Source organism: Leucopleurus acutus (genome assembly GCF_964270905.1).
Source record: "Leucopleurus acutus genome assembly, chromosome: 12".
Classification (NCBI taxonomy): domain Eukaryota; kingdom Metazoa; phylum Chordata; class Mammalia; order Artiodactyla; family Delphinidae; genus Leucopleurus; species Leucopleurus acutus.
In genome coordinates, this window is record NC_139154.1 from 62,802,237 (window position 1) to 62,818,649 (window position 16,413).

The window sequence follows — 16,413 nt, forward strand, 5'->3', positions numbered from 1 at the left end:
CCTAATTCAGATACTATTAATCTCACTGTCCCCAACCCCCTTTCATCTATCACACATTCTTCTGCTAGTATAAATTTCTTTCTAACACTGCTGAGAGTTCACTGTCTTCTGCATGAACTCAAGCCTGCTTATTCTGATATTGAAGGGTCTCTGGGAACAATCTACCCTTACAAAATACTTCCTATAAATCCTATACCCCAGGATGAAAGAACTATTTAAGAAATCAGAAAGAAATAAAACTTTGTTTGCAGATGACAAGATATTATAAGCAGAAAATCCTAAAGACTCCACCAAAAAACTATTAGAACTAATCAACGGATTCAGTAAAGTTGCAGGATACAAAATCAACATATAGAAATCAGTTTCATTTCTATCCACTAGCAGAATATCTGAAAAAAATAAAATACCATTCATAAGATGAGCAAAATGATTAAAAAAAAAAACCTAGGAATAAATTTAACAAAGGTTGTGAAAGATCTGTACACTGAAAACTGTAAGACTTTGATGAAAGAAACTGAAGACATAAATAAATGAAAAAATACCCCGTGTTCATGGATCAGAAGAATTAATATTGTTAAAATGTCTATACTATCCAAAGCTATCTATAGAGTCAGTGAAATCCCTATCAAAATTCTGAATGGCATTTTTCACAGAAATAGAAAAAACAATCCTAAAATTTGTATGGAACCACAAAAGATCACAAATAGCCAAAGCAGCCCTGAAAAAGAACAAAGCTGGAGGCATCACACTTCCTAAAACTACACTACAAAGCTATAATAATCAAACAGAATGGTACTGGAATAAAAACAGAAGCAAAGACCAATGGAACAGAATCAGAAATAAACCTTCACATATATAGTCAACTAATATTTGACAAGGGAGCCAAGAATACTCAACAGGAAAAGGATAGTCTCTTTAATAAATGGTATTGGGAAAACTAGATAATCACATGCAGTAGAATAAAATTAAACCCCTATCTTTCACCACTTACAAAAATTAACTTGCAATGGATTAAAGCCTTTAACATAAAGCCTGAAATCATAAATCTCCCAGAACAAAACACAGGGGAAAAGCTCCCTGATACTGGTCTTGGCAACAATTTTTTGGATAAGACACAAAAGCATAAGTGAAAAAAGCAAAAATAAATAAGTGGGACTACATCAAACTAAAAAGCTTCTGTACAGCAAGAGAAACAATCAACAAAATTAAAAGGCAACCCAAGAAATGAGAGAAAATATTTGTAAGTCATACACACACGCGCACACACACACCACACACACTATTCAGCCATGAGAAAGAAAGAAATTCTGCCATTTGCAACAATGAAGATATACCATGAAAGCATTATGCTAAGGAAAATAAGTCAGACAGAGACATGGAAAGACTGTATGATATCCCTTACATGTGAAATCTAAAAAAGCTGAACTCCTAAAAACAGTGCATAGAATGGTGGTTGCCAGCGTCTTGGGGTGGGGAGAAACGGGAGATGTTGGTCAAATGGTACAAACTTCCACTTCTAAGACGAACAGGTACTGGGGATCTAACGTACAACATGGCAGTTATACTTAACAATACAGCGTGCACTTACACACACACACACACACACACACTCATATACTTGAAAGATGCTAAGAGTAGATCTTAAATGTTCTCACCACAAAAAAGAAATGGTAATTACATGAGGTAATGGAGGTGTTAACTAACACTACAGTGGTAATCATTTTGCAATATATAAGTACATCAAACCAACAGGTTGTACACCTTAAACTTATACAATGTTAAATGTCACTTGTATCTCAATGAAGCTGGAGAAAAAAAAGGAACTACTTAGAGACTTCCCTTTTCTACTTCTTTGTTCTACCTCTAATATCTTTAATACATTGCCCAACCCTATCAAACTCCCAAATGTGAACAGTACTTACCACATCCATCAAGCCACACCCTAAACCCCATTTTCTCAATAAAGTCTTACCTAATTTCCTACACTGGGAATAACTTTCTCTCTTGAACTCTCAGAACTATTTGTATTTTTCTTACAGCAGTCAACACTTCTCAGTCTTATATAGACATTATCTTCACGTATTAATCTCACATTAGCTCCTTGAGGGTGGATGTAAGTCTTATTTACTTTTCTCTCTTTTACTAGAAAATAACACTCTTTCTGAGTATATATACAATAAGAATACATATGCTCATTACTGAAAACTCAGAAAATACAGAAAAGTATATAGCAAAATGCCAGCTATAATTCCACCCTCCTGCAATAATCCATGGGTAGAATTAAAATATAAAACTATGTTAAAACGTATTATATATATGTATGTATACCAACTCATTTTAAAAGCACAGGTCATATTATACACTGAATCTTGTCTCTTTCTTTACTTAATGAGACCATTTGTATGACTTGGTTTATCTTATCTCCCACAGTGTTTCAAATACAAAGAAGCTTTATTGTATATTTTGCTTTGGAAATTCAACTCTAGTGAATCTACCCATTGATAAGACACTATTGTGTTTGGGGGAATAATAAAAATGTTCCTCAGTATTTATAATATTCTTTCATATGGTGATACAGTCCTAGTTTATTCATTTTCATTACTTTTAATATTTCCAATAATCCTTAGAAAACCACAAGAGAGAACTCCAGGTCTTGAATTTTAATAGTAAAAAAATCAAGTTCCCACTTTAATTCAATTCCAACTAACCATTAAAAAAAACAAAAAAAACCCTAAAAACGTGCTTCAGTATATTTCCATATATTGCACACCCTGCTGTCCTACCCTAGGGTACTGCAGAGGGATTCTGTAAAGCTATTCTGTATCCTTTAAGCAATTCTGTACACATTCACTATAAAAACTGTGTCATCAGTAGACAGCCATTCCTAAATGATTACACTCAATGATGTTGTACATTGGCAAAGCTTTAAAGTAATTAAGATGCAGCCTCCTCTCGCCTATTCATGTGACAAACATGCACCTTATGCTAAGCATCATACTGTGAATTATGTGGGATGAAGAAAACACAATCTCTACCTTTAAGGGGCAAAGAGAATTAATAATATTGATTACTACCATAATCCAGGAAACATGCAAGCTGCTTTACATACATTATGTGATTGAATCTTAAAGAAAGATACTATATTCCCTTTTAGAGATGAGGAAGCTTAGAAAGGTTTAGTAACTTATTTATTATCACACTAGCAAGTAGATGACAGAAGGAGAACCCACTCATGCCTTTTGTGCTTCCTATTATGTCTTGCTTATTACACAAAGAGAGCCACATGATTTCCTGCTGTAGAACCTCTAATCACTATTATCTGAATACCTGAGCTTTATTTCTGCTCTGATCAGTGCCTTACTAATACTGATAACATGCATACAGAGTACAGAACTCAACAGGCAGACAGCTTCTCTCATTTTCAGATACATACACTGTGCACCTTCGATGAGAGAATTTATAACATTTTCTAGAAAATACAAATGAACTACTCGAGCTATAGAAGCACCTGTCCAAGACAGAATACTCCACACTTCCCTCCGACAGGAGGACAGATTGAGTTAAAGACAGATAGAAATATAAGAAAGTTCTGAATTAATTTCACAGTCCTTTTTCATACTAGACTTTTCTTTGAAAAATGTCAAGAGAAACTAATAATTTTCTGGGATGTGTGCCTCTATTTTCAAATCCATTATAAGCAGTCATCAACATAAAAACAAGGAGGCCAAACACCACCTTTATGTCTCGTCCACCATGGGCACTTTTGGGAGAAGACATGGAGTAACAGTAAAGTATATCTGAGAGAAAAATGATTACTGATGTATTCACAAGTTTATTTTACTCATATTAAAAGTAATATTTCTTAAGGCGATGGGTCCATCTTCTCTGAAATGATTTTTTTAGGAGATACAGAATTGTTTAATAGTGAAATTAATCACAATTTGGACAGACTTTATCGTTGCCCTTTGACTTATCAATTTCAGTAAGCAAAATTTCAATCAAGCCTAGATAAAATATACTAATCCTAAATAGCCCAGGTTTGTCACCTACCATTTCCCGTAAGCTGCTTACCATAGTGAAAAAAAAGAAGAAATTTTAAATTAAATGCCAAACACCTGCAGACAGCACTTGTTTGGCTGATTAACTTATAGACAAGCATTACAAATAAATCTGAGCATGGTCTGCAGCAAATTAAATTCCACTGCTTTTAAGAACAAAGAATTCCTTGGCAAAGAGGATTAGCAACTTTACACACAGGAATGCCAGTTTAATTTAATTGTTCCACAATCCAAGATTTAATATGCAAATATCATTTTGATATATAACAGTGAATTTAACAAAGTGAAGAAACAAATTCAATATACAACCAGGCTGCCTTTTCTGAACTGTAATTATATACAATAAAGAAGCTGGCCGAGTCTCTCCCTCTCACCCCACATTATTGAGACTGAATTATATTAACATGAATCAGAACATGTGTAATTAAAGGTTAAAATTTGTAAACATATTCTAATTAAGAGTCTAAATAGCTGTACAATTAGAATACTGGAGTTAAAATCATACCTCAATGATCTTCTTGGCCTCTTTGTAATTTCCTGTTTGTAGGAAGGCAAAGAAGAGATCATACAGCATAGTCATTTCACCTTGTTCTTGGCTCACAAAGTCCATTGCTAGAGAGGAAAGAAGAAAATATATTAGAAGACAAAATATAGACTAACACTATATCACTTGAAGAGTTCTGAACAAATACAAGAAAACTTTAAAACAAATATTTAGAATAACTTAAAGGTTATAGCTAAATCAACCAATTTTCTGTCACATTCCTTATGTAACAGCATACATTTATGACATTAAGTACCTGTGACTAGCTTCAAAGAGAACTGGTGAGGATAAGGCTGAAAATCTCACAAAGGCAGGTCATCAAGAAGCGGACCAAAAAATAACAGAGGGGGGCTTCCCTGGTGGCGCAGTGGTTGAGAGTCCACCTGCCGGTGCAGGGGACATGGGTTCGTGCCCCAGTCCGGGAAGATCCCACATGCCACGGAGCGGCTAGGCCCCCTGAGCCATGGCCACTGAGCCTGCGTGTCCGGAGCCTGTGCTCCGCAACGGGAGAGGCCACAACAGTGAGAGGCCCGCATACCACACACACACACACAAAAAACAAGAGGGGTGACTTTTCAAAATGAAGTTACTAAAATCAAGTACATTTATAATGTTAAAAATATACCTGATATTTTTCAACTCAGAGTGTAACAAAGTTTCTCTGGATGTGCTTGCCTTCCTGTTAAATTCTCTCTTCACAGCAACACATTAAGATTAAATAAGCAAGAGGGGAAAAAAGAAAACTAACAACACTAACGAATTAGAAGGTGACTAACCTTTCTGAATTAGATCAGTCTCGCCTTTCTCTATCAGTTTACATAGGACATCATGAATCCTTGGTAGTATTTTATACTTTTTATAGCAGTCAATCGTGACTTCAAGAGCAGTAGGTAAGTCATCCCTTGGAAACATCAAAATATTAACAATGAATAAAATATATCTAATTAATTTGAGAGCTATACAATGACCAGTCAAAAGGTACACGAGTGAGTTTTATTTAAGGTAGAATACCACGAAGCCAAATTGGAAAAAAAAAAATACAAGAAACAATCCTTATATAAAAATCAATGTTCAGAGTACAGACATCATTAGTGGTTCCCTGTTTTCCCTGCTTCAACTTTTATTATTTTGCTTGCTAAATGGTACTTATTAAAAAGTCCAAAAGATGAAGGCATTCTCTCAGATTATATATAAATTGCTATAAGAATGCATTATTCTAAAAACAAGGACTACTGTCAAATATTTTTTCCAACTACTTTGTGTTTATGGTCCTCAATAATTCCAGATTTGGGAAACTTTATTAAATGTCCATTAACAGTCATCAAGAACTTTTCAAGCACTTTCACCTTTCTCATCATATGTTTCATACTGCTGCCTCTCCAGATAAGGAGGAACTAACTTTTTTTTTTTTAATTTACTTTTGGCTGCGTTGGGTCTTTGTCGCTGCGCGTGGGCTTTCTCTAGTTGTGGTGAGCAGGGGCTACTCTTCGTTGCAGTGCATGGGCTTCTCATTGCTGTGGCTTCTCTTGTTGCGGAGCACAGGCTCTAGGCACTCGGGCTTCAGTAGTTGTGGCGCACGGGCTTAGGTGCTCCGCAGTATGTGGGACCTTCCCAGACCAGGGCTCAAACCCATGTCCCCTGCATTAGCAGGCGGATTCCTAACCATGTGCCACAAGGAAATCCCAGGAAGAAGTAACTTTAGGATTCATACATATAGAAACTTACTGTTGCTAAACCTAGGATATTCTTAGGGTTGGTGAATTCTAGAACTCTTTAAAAGCTTTTCATAAGAGGGTAAGCTTTTAAAAATTATTTCCAATTATAAAATCGAAGCTTCTCTTATGTGGTTAATTAATTAAAATAAAAAGATATTTTCATTAAGTCAGTTTATTAAATAAGAGTGTGGAAACACATTCTTGTGTGCCCTCAAAACCTACTATTTCCCTTGGAAATTGACAGTATGAGAAATTATTAAGACCTTGAAAAAGCTGTAGAGATTATGTGATCCAATTCTACTTGCCACCTTCCTTTATTTTTAAATAGATGAGGAAATTAAGGCATCTAGAGATTGACTGATTAGCCTAAGGCCACCAGGTAAACAGAGAAAGGCACTGTCATCAGGTCCCTGGACTCTCCCCCCTTTCAGTTCAGTACATCTAATTATACATTATGCTCTATTAAAAGCAATGTTGTTTGTTTAACCTAATAAGGTGGTGTAATATGGAATATGAAATTAAAGATTTTTAAAAAGAAAGTATGAATGTATTAAAAAAAGAAGCATGGTTAGAGACATGGACCAAAGTACAAGTAGCGATAACAGTGACAATCTTTGTGGAGAAAACACATTTCTCTCACATGTGCAACAGTTTTCAAAAGGAAGAAAGCCTTTTAAAATTTTCCATTGAAGCCCTAACATTTTGGTTCATTATACAAATGTTATGTTGCCCTAGATTGAATTACCATTTTATCTAGATTAAGGTTTTAAACTGTACTAAGAAGTAAAATATCATGAAGAAGCATTTATTTTACTACAATACTGACACAGTGAAAATGAGCCTATCCTGACGGAACTCTACCTTATCCCCTTACTAAGCCCTGTTTACAGTGCATCTTCCGGCACCCCACAGAGTCATTTGAATTTTTGTCATTTGGGGTGAAGACTAAATTACAGGTTAATTTCAAAACTGCAAGTAGATGTTGCAGGCTAGATTACTGTCATACAAGAGAAATGCTACCACATATGATATAAAGCTTTATATAATCAGTATTTTCCCTTGCTTCAGATACAAGTTATTACCTTTTTACAATTCCATTTAATGGAAAACTACCAAAATATTTAAGAGAAAAACTAACACACACTGATTTTTAAAAAGCAGTATAATTTGCTTTTTCAGATCAATTTCCAAACTAGGATAATATTGTCTCAATTGTATTTTCCCTACATTAGGTCAAAGCTATCAATAAATGAGTGAATAATTGTTCTGTCAATCAAAGAGACATGTTAATAGTCTTTGGTCTCCAAATATATGCTTCTGAAGATTATACATGCTCAGAACAACAACAGAAAAGACAAGTATAGCAAAATGGAAATAATTCATATATATTTGTTAGTAATTTTAAGTAACAATGTCACTGACCCCAGGTTGCCAACAAAATGAATTAGAAATCTATAGTGAAACATTTTGTACAAAGTGTGCTTACTGATGATAGAAATGAACTAAGGTCTAGTCGTTTCTTTTCAGTCCTTATTATCTACATTCTGACTTGTGTTTGGTTGGATCACGTCACTTTAAAGAGATAAAAATGTCCACTCCTCGTATGATTTGATGTCATCATTAATCTTTCCTATTAAAGCTTGAAAACTTTGGGTGAGGGAAATGAAAAATATGAGAAAGTATATAAAATTCACATTACTGTGAAAATAGTTGTATACGCATAGGACTTTTGAATTTCAATTCCAATTGATAAATACTACATGCAGCTTGGCTACAGCAGTGTGACACATTTCTAGAAGTGGTGATGAAAGCAGATTATCACAACAGTTGAACTCAAGGACCTTTGGGTTCCCTCCCAGTTCTAATACTCTAACGCGAGGTTCTATGAACTTGAGCTTGTTAGGTTCATCATCTCAAATGTTTCACACCAGCAGAAAAAATCATCACATGAAAATACCACTTTTATTAGGCTGGATGAAATCAGTAAGTGCAGTAAAATATCAAATGGGAAAAGGTGGAAACTGCCTTATACCCAAAATGTGGGGGAAGACTTTATTAATCAGTGTAATTCTAGTTTCTGTGACCTAAAATGATTCTGTGATTTCCTTTGTACACTTTAAAACACTAGAACTGATTTAAAACTCTACTCTAAAATAATAATCTTTTGAAGAAATCTTGTTGAAAACATTAATTCTGGATTCAAAACTTACTCCATGCTTATTTCATTATACACGCATAATTCCTAAAGCTTTATATACAAACGGGTCACAAATTTTTATAAGTCCAATCCTGATAAAAATTTAGCCACTGCTTTCACAAACCTCAAATAATACTAAGTGAAAATCAACTCTATAACATACTATTATCTCTAAGAAAAATCCACTGTGATATTTTCAACGACTAGACACCCTCCCAAAGTATTTCAATGATATACATAAAGTGATTTTCATAAATAAAACTATACATGCTAATAAAAAGTAATCAATCATTTTAAAATATTTTTGATTGATATAAATTAACTCAACATAGCCTTTATCAAAATTCTGGGAGCCTATGAAATAAAAACAGAACAGTGGAAAGGAAGATTCTATAATTCTAAATTTTAAGAACACACATATATATAATAGACTGAGTCCAATAAGAACATGGCAAATCTGATGTTACCTCTTGTGTTAGTCCTTATTATGAAATGAAAGTATGCTTTATGTCATTGACAGAAAAACAAACCCTGGACATAACATTTATATGAGGCTGATCATAAAACTATCTACTTAAAGGTACCAGAAAACAAAGTCCTCCTAACTCAAATTCCTTTATATATAACTGTAAAAATCACAAATGTGTTTCATACAATCTTGAACAAGAACAACCAGTGACAACTATCTACCTACTGGTAGCTTTAAACTTAGTCTCCTTACCTATAGCAAATAACTTCCAATTTAATCAAAATTTTAAATGACAAATATTAATTTCTTAATTGGAATAAAGTGCTTCAACATTATGCATAAAGTGTTAGTGAAGTGGCGATTTACCTAAAGAGCTTACTGACTGAAAAGCTCTCAAAATCTGAAGTCACTGGAGAAAAGAGGGGCTTTAGGGGAGAAAAAAGTTCAAAACAAGGGAGGGGGAAACAAAAAACACCTTAACACTCTAAAAACTGACTATTCTATAAATCTTAAGCAGATGTTCAGTGTGGAAAGAAATCAATTCAGGAGAAACCATCGACTTCACAAAAATTATTCTGTGAAGAGAACCAGCCCTTGAAAGAGCTAAATGTTTCTTTTTCTGTTCATCATCTATAAATGCGGAATCTTCAAGGAGACTAGTGTTGCAATTACAACTAATCCTCCCAAAAAAATTAACTGTGTTGAAGGCTTTGTAATTTCCCTAGGTACAATTTAGCTGTCACTTACTTTCAAATTTACTCAAACATGCTTTCGGAACAGCACTAACTTCACATGTCAAGTGCTTTCCAGCCAATTGAGTCTAAACTGGAAGTCAGTGTTAAACAACTGAATGATTAGACAAGATAGCTCATTTCCCTGCTCTTTTGTTCAGAATAAAATGCCACATTTACATTATCAGGCTCAACAGGATTTTCTGACAGAGGGAGAAAAAACCCTACTGAACACTGTCCGTACTAAGCACATGAAGCCTGTCATTTACCAATCATCCTTCAAAAAGCAATAGCCATGAATGTAACTTAATTACGACCCAATGATCCTTGACGAAAAATCATCTTATCACTGTCCTGTCCCCCTAGGGCAAATGAACCACTTTTGTCCTTTGGCACTGATGATGCTAAATTCTTAATTGCAATAATGGAGTAAAAGAGCCAAACCTCCTTAATTTCCTTTCAGCACATAAAGAGTTTTACTCTAGAAGGCGAGCATTCCCACAAATAATAAAAGTATCCAGTACAAATGAAGATGCCAAAATTAAAGGGGAGTATATATGACAGAATAACCAGCATTATAAAAAGTGTATTTCCCACTTCTGCAACATATTGAAGTGTTACAGTAAGTTTTAAAACGTATTGGTATAGGTTCATCTTACAGAAATTGTGACCTTTATGAAGAACTCAAGATTAATTTAGCAAGAGTTCTGGGAGGATTATATGGACAAAGTCCATGATTCACTTAAATGAAATGCATGTGGGTATATACAGATTATAGCACAAATCAGCACAGAAAAATCCTAAATGGAAAGCAGAAATTAAAGATTCTTTGATCATTTGCACTAAATAATCCAGTTAAACAGCTTCAGATATTTTTCATATGAAATGAAACCAAAATGGATCAGCTATACAAGTGAATCTGAAACTGCATCACACAAATTTTTATGCTTTAAAAAAACTAATGGCCCAAATTTCATTAATTTTATTTCCTTTATCATAGCATAAAGACTAATCAAAAGCTCTTTTAACCTATTTTAAAGCATTTCTTTCTTCCTTAATATGGAGGATCCAGGTCATCTTTCTGGATCAGGCATGATTTCAATTAAAAAAAATTTTTTTAAGTAGTTACAAAGGAAAATGTTTAACATTCATGTGGACTACATGTAGACATGTGTCTTACAGAACAGTCCCAGTGTAAATGAAACACATGAAAATTTTGTTCAAATCAGCATACTTCTTTTCAGTGCAAGTATTATTTTGATAATACAAATCAGATTAGTTTAACAAGTTCTTCAAAATTTTGCAAACCTGTTATTTTGGATTTCCTTTGGCAAATGAATAAAAACAAAATGTATTATTTTTTCATAACTGTAAAACTTTTAAAACAATATCCAAGTAACAAACTGATACAATATTAAATTTCTCCTGTGTTTTATCCAATGCTGGAAAAGTCAGTCCAAAATTATTATCTATTGAATCTTAAAGATCATCTTTCTAAGGAACTCAACCTTGCAAATTTGTTCTAGAATTACAATTTGTAAGTGACAGCCTTCTTCAGAGTCTTTGCAATGACTTTCCAAAAAGATGCTTGCCTTTGAAAGGATGAAGATTTTGTAAAGTGTTCTGAAATGTTTCTCGTGATTCTACCTCAAGTTTGAATAAAAGCCTCATTCTCCAGATGGGTTCATACCTGCTGAGGCCAATTACCTGATATTATTGAAGATTAAACATATTTAATCAAATCAAATACATGTAGACTTTTGGGCAGGCTAGCATAGTTAATCCTAGTACTGCACTTGTCATGATTCTGAATTAATTAGCTATCTTCCATCAGTTGGGAAAACACAATTGAAAATAAGTTGCAAAGTCAATGTTTTCCTCCAACTTAGCCCCCACCAGGAGTGCTACTACTGTTTTCTGCTAAACATGAAATTTCCTTTATCTCCTTTTAATTATTCTCCTGACTCTAAAAGAGTCAACAAAACCTTTTTATCATGACAGATGAAACTGAAGATCTTGTCATGGAAACTGCCTCTGCAAAGCAAAGATAGCAAAAAACAAAAACAAATTCAGGCAAATAAAAATAGAAGGTAATTTCTCTTTGTATCTGAAAGTAGTAAAAAAAAAAAAAAATCATAAAAGAAACTAATTTAGATTTCTCTAGCCCAATTAACAGGGACAGTCAGATTTTACTGAGACACACAAATCTCTGACTGTACAGTAAAATCGGAAGCACAGAGTATGCTCCACATCAACATCTGAATCCCATGCTATTTCCATTTTCCCTTGGGGGAAGTTCTCCTTGGTTCATGAGCCCCATCTGCAGACCTCTTCTGGAAAACTTTTGTATCTCCTCTGTCTTCAAAGTATTTCTATTCGTAAGATACTTTTTCTACCATGGCCTCATTTTCATTGTTAATTATTTTATTTTTGCCCAGTGGTGGAGGAGGGCCTAATTCTTCTGGGCACTGGGCCCATTTCTTTCAAATCCCTATGCAGAGCTCCACATGCAATTTGCAGAGACGGGTCTTTTAAACAATCAAAAAAATTCTAGGAGGAAGCATATTAATTATAGGATTTCTATATAAAGTAGGCTGTGAACATGAGAACTCAATAACACAATAATTGTTTGAATCACTATTTCTTTAAAAAGATGTAATGCTGAGATTGTGGAGGTTAAGATTTAGCCAGATCATATTAAGCTGATAAACTATTTTTTGATTGATGGCAAAGAAATTATTTCATAAAACATTTATGTGCATGTATGTGTGTACATATATATATGTGTGGGTACACATATTTCCTAAAAAGAGTTAGTTAAGAGATGTTTTTATTCCACATTTTAAATTCAATACTAAATCATTCATTATATTCAATTAATTATACCCCCTAATAAATAAAGAAAAACTACCAGAAATGTGGGAAGAATATGAGAACCGTTAAGATTTATCTTTTACTTTTCTCCTGACACTGATACGGCAACATCCAAACTAAAATTAGAAAATCACAATCACAAAATAAGTAGATTAAAAATTGCATTAAGCCATGGAAGAGATGACAAAGAGGTAAGATCTGAGAAATTTTTTAAAATGGAAAAGAAAAACAAACACAAAAGGAAAAGAATAAAGGATACTTTATCATCTTACTAAAATGTTTCACTCATTACAAGAGAGTAGGTTGACTTTATGATTTGCACTGGAAAAAATATCTTAAATTGGGCACCAACATAAACATTCCAAATGTAAAAATTTTCAAATTCAGTAAATCTCACCCTATTAACAAAATTCATCTTCTTCCCACAAGACACAGAGACATCTTCTACAATATTTATCGAAGCCAGAATAACTACTGTATTGGTACATGCAATTAAAATACTACATGGAGGAAAGGAGCAATGAAGAGACGCTGCCACATCATTACCTGAATAACAGTCATGAAGCATAATCAAAAGCCCCAGAGAATCCTTCTTTCTTATATTTATTAATAATTAACACTTATAAGGCTCAAAACTGGGAAAAACTAGATTTGGCTTCATGTAATATCATCACATGCCCCACAAAAAAAAAATCACCATAGATCATTCCATTGAGAAGTAATCCACAGGACCACAGGGCGGCTGGTGATTTTATAGGTCACCTACTCCACAGAAGTCCTCTTATTCTGTGGTGAATAACCTCCAAGGCTTCCACAGCACTACAGAGAATTTACAAAGTATAATCCCCAAATGATTAGATTCATTCTTTCAATGCCAACATTTAAAATTGAAAATTCAATTAACTTACTTTTCCAGATATAGGGTGACCAATGGGGAACTTAAGGTAGTAGATGGTTTCGCTAACCCTAGAGTCACGATGGCTTCATGCAACTGTTTTACTGTTTCAGTTTCACCTCTTAAAGCTGCGCCATTTAGGATGTGGAAAAAGGACAAGACTGTTGCATCTTTGATAAGAACATCCTTCTCTTTCATCTCCTTTAGAATGTTAATAGCATCTACAATGAAGTAGCACAAAAGACCCTTAGGTAATTTCATGTAGGGAAAACAAACTGCTATTAAAACAGCATTTCAAGCCCAGCAGGAATGTAAATTCTAGTGTATAATGCCGATTTCAAGTTAATTACTACTTGCATTTCTAAACGAGACTACAATTATAAATCCACAATAGCATGGTTTTATCATTTCCCTGCAACTTTGACTACAAATTATAGATAGGGACTGTGTGCCCACTCTGCACCACATAACCCTGTACTGTCTGCCCTATAGCTGTAAGATCCTCCTAAATGGATGCTTTTATCGTTCAGAGCTAACATCTGCTAAATCACACCATTGTTTCTTCAGCAGATGGCTTGTCAGGAGGCCAGATAATAAAGATGTGTTTACACTGTATATACAGCCAGACTAATGGTCTGATACCGATAGGGCCTGTTTGCTATGTCGATACTAATTAGCCAAGCAGAGCCAATGAAAGCTTTCCAAAAGACTGCATGTTAATACATTAGATTCATTAAGCTTCATTAGGAAGGCAGAAACAAACATTTTAGGATATGGAATAAGTTCATTTTTATAATGTTGTTCTTAATTATTGCACAGAAAAAATGTTTTGACCGCTTTACAGAAAATGATTTTTAAAAAGCAGTCTAATCTTCATAAAGAATTTTGTGTTAGAAAGGCTTCCTAGGAAAAAATTCAATGTTCAAATCAAATATTTTCTCCACATTTTTGACTATAAAGATTTTTTTAAAAATCTTCTCTAGGAATAAAAGAGAGGGAGGTTAGAAACAGAGTTTCAAAATAAAGCCCAATGAGAAAGAAACAAGCAAACAGTAAGAATAAATTATCAAGTGTAATTATATTACGTTTAGCATTATCTCAACTACGAGAAAATTAGAGTATATACATCAACAATATAATCGGCTAGGCTCTCCCCGCAAACTTCTATGTAAAACCTTATTAAAGTACACATTTTGTTAATGTTATTAAAAGTGAAGACAAAGACTCCTGCAAAATTCATATTCTTGAATAAAGGTTATATTTATAGGTTTTATGTTCAGCCTTCTAATGTTCTTAAGCGAAAACAAAGCCATTAGTGCAGGCATATAGGCAAATTGTGCCATAAGTCATGATCTTCAAACTCATTCCAAACAGCAATGCTAATAAAAACTAGCTGCAGAAATGCAAAAAGCACTGAGCTGTGCAAATGTAAATGACAAGCTTGCCAATCCATTAAAACTAATGGCCTACACTGTCCATGCAGCTCTGCCTGGATTCACATGCAAATTCTGCAAAGTGTTCAAGCACTTTGCAAGACATGATATACCATTAATATCAATTCACATGTTATTCCAGTGGCAAGATACTTGCATCACATGTTTCCTTTATGTGCTGACGCTTACCTTGGAGCTTGCCATGTTTTCCCAATACTTTTACAAGTCTTACATACTTGCTGGTATCAAGGACAGCAGAAGAATCTAAACGGTCACTAAAAATTAAAGCCATATTTATATTATGTTAGAAGTTGTTTAACTGTTAAAAGGACAGCAATATCTACTTGATCACTTTTCAAAAACTCATCAGAATCTGAACTGTTATTAACATTGGCCTCTACAATTTAGTTAAGGTTTATTTTTGAAGCCATATACAAATCCACATGTAATTATATTCAAAGTGACGAAGTAAAAATCTAACACTACATATATATTGCATCTTTCCATCTGCAAATGACACTAATAAGGAACTCTTTTGCCTCATGGCACTTAAGGTGATTCTAACTTTGTCATGAATACTGAAATACCCCTGAAAGACATATTTTTATTTGGCAAATGTATCAGGATGGGAAACCAAAGATACCTTAGAAATGGACAGAATTTTGTTTACCCTACAGTACAGAAAGTGGAATATTTAACAAGCTTTATAAAATAGTTACCACCACCACTGTTGTCATATGCAGTTGTATAATCAAGAGGAAAAAAACTTTGGCTTTAAGGAATAGAACGTCTTATCATACTTAAACAAAGACTCCTTGCTGAAAACAAGCCATAATTAATCAAAGAGTCTTATAGTATGAAATTTCAAAAACACAAAAGAGAATTTTTTAAATTCACATTGTATGAGAGTAGTAGTCAATCTACATGATCCATCAAGGACTGTATATCAGCATACATGCTGATGGTTTGTTTCAGTGCCAGGGTACTCACAATTCTCGTTTCAGGTTCAATGCCTCTTCTGCATTATCATGTCGACAGCACAAATTTATTAAAGAGGCATAGCCACCGATAACCATATCTGATTCATATTTTGCTTTCAATTCAAGAGCTTTATGCATGTTCTAAAATAAAGGATGGAAGTGAAAAAGAAATTAATATAAAAATAAAATAAAATTTCTAGTTTCAATGTTCAGAGTGTAAAAAAAGTTAATAGTACTTTTAAAATAAATGGATTCATGTTATTAACTTCACCTTGCTCCCTGAAAAGAAATGGATTCATGGCATTAACTTCACCTTGCTCCCTGGTATTTTTATTTGCCTTTTAAAAAGCAGGAAAAGATATATATATGTGGGGTTTAAAAGATTTGTTATCTACACTGCAAAACAGGCCACTATGCCAAATTTGATGTTTTAAGGTTTGGGTATTGTATTATAAAAAAAAGACTTCCAGATTAAATATGTACCAAGTGAGCCCTTACTCACCGTCCAATTTCCAGG

General features: G+C 33.9%; 1 protein-coding gene across 1 annotated transcript in view; it reads right to left on the reverse strand.

Annotated features, from left to right (window-relative positions):
* LRPPRC (leucine rich pentatricopeptide repeat containing) overlaps positions 1-16,413 on the reverse strand; it is a 104,271-nt gene that overhangs the window by 38,559 nt on the left and 49,299 nt on the right. Inside the window, exons 21-25 of the mRNA XM_082851608.1 lie at positions 15,907-16,037; positions 15,106-15,191; positions 13,497-13,704; positions 5,379-5,503; positions 4,564-4,670 (exon numbers count right to left, since the gene is read on the reverse strand). Of these exons, the coding sequence (XP_082707734.1) occupies positions 4,564-4,670; positions 5,379-5,503; positions 13,497-13,704; positions 15,106-15,191; positions 15,907-16,037 (657 nt within the window). The remainder of the gene's footprint in view (positions 1-4,563; positions 4,671-5,378; positions 5,504-13,496; positions 13,705-15,105; positions 15,192-15,906; positions 16,038-16,413) is intronic.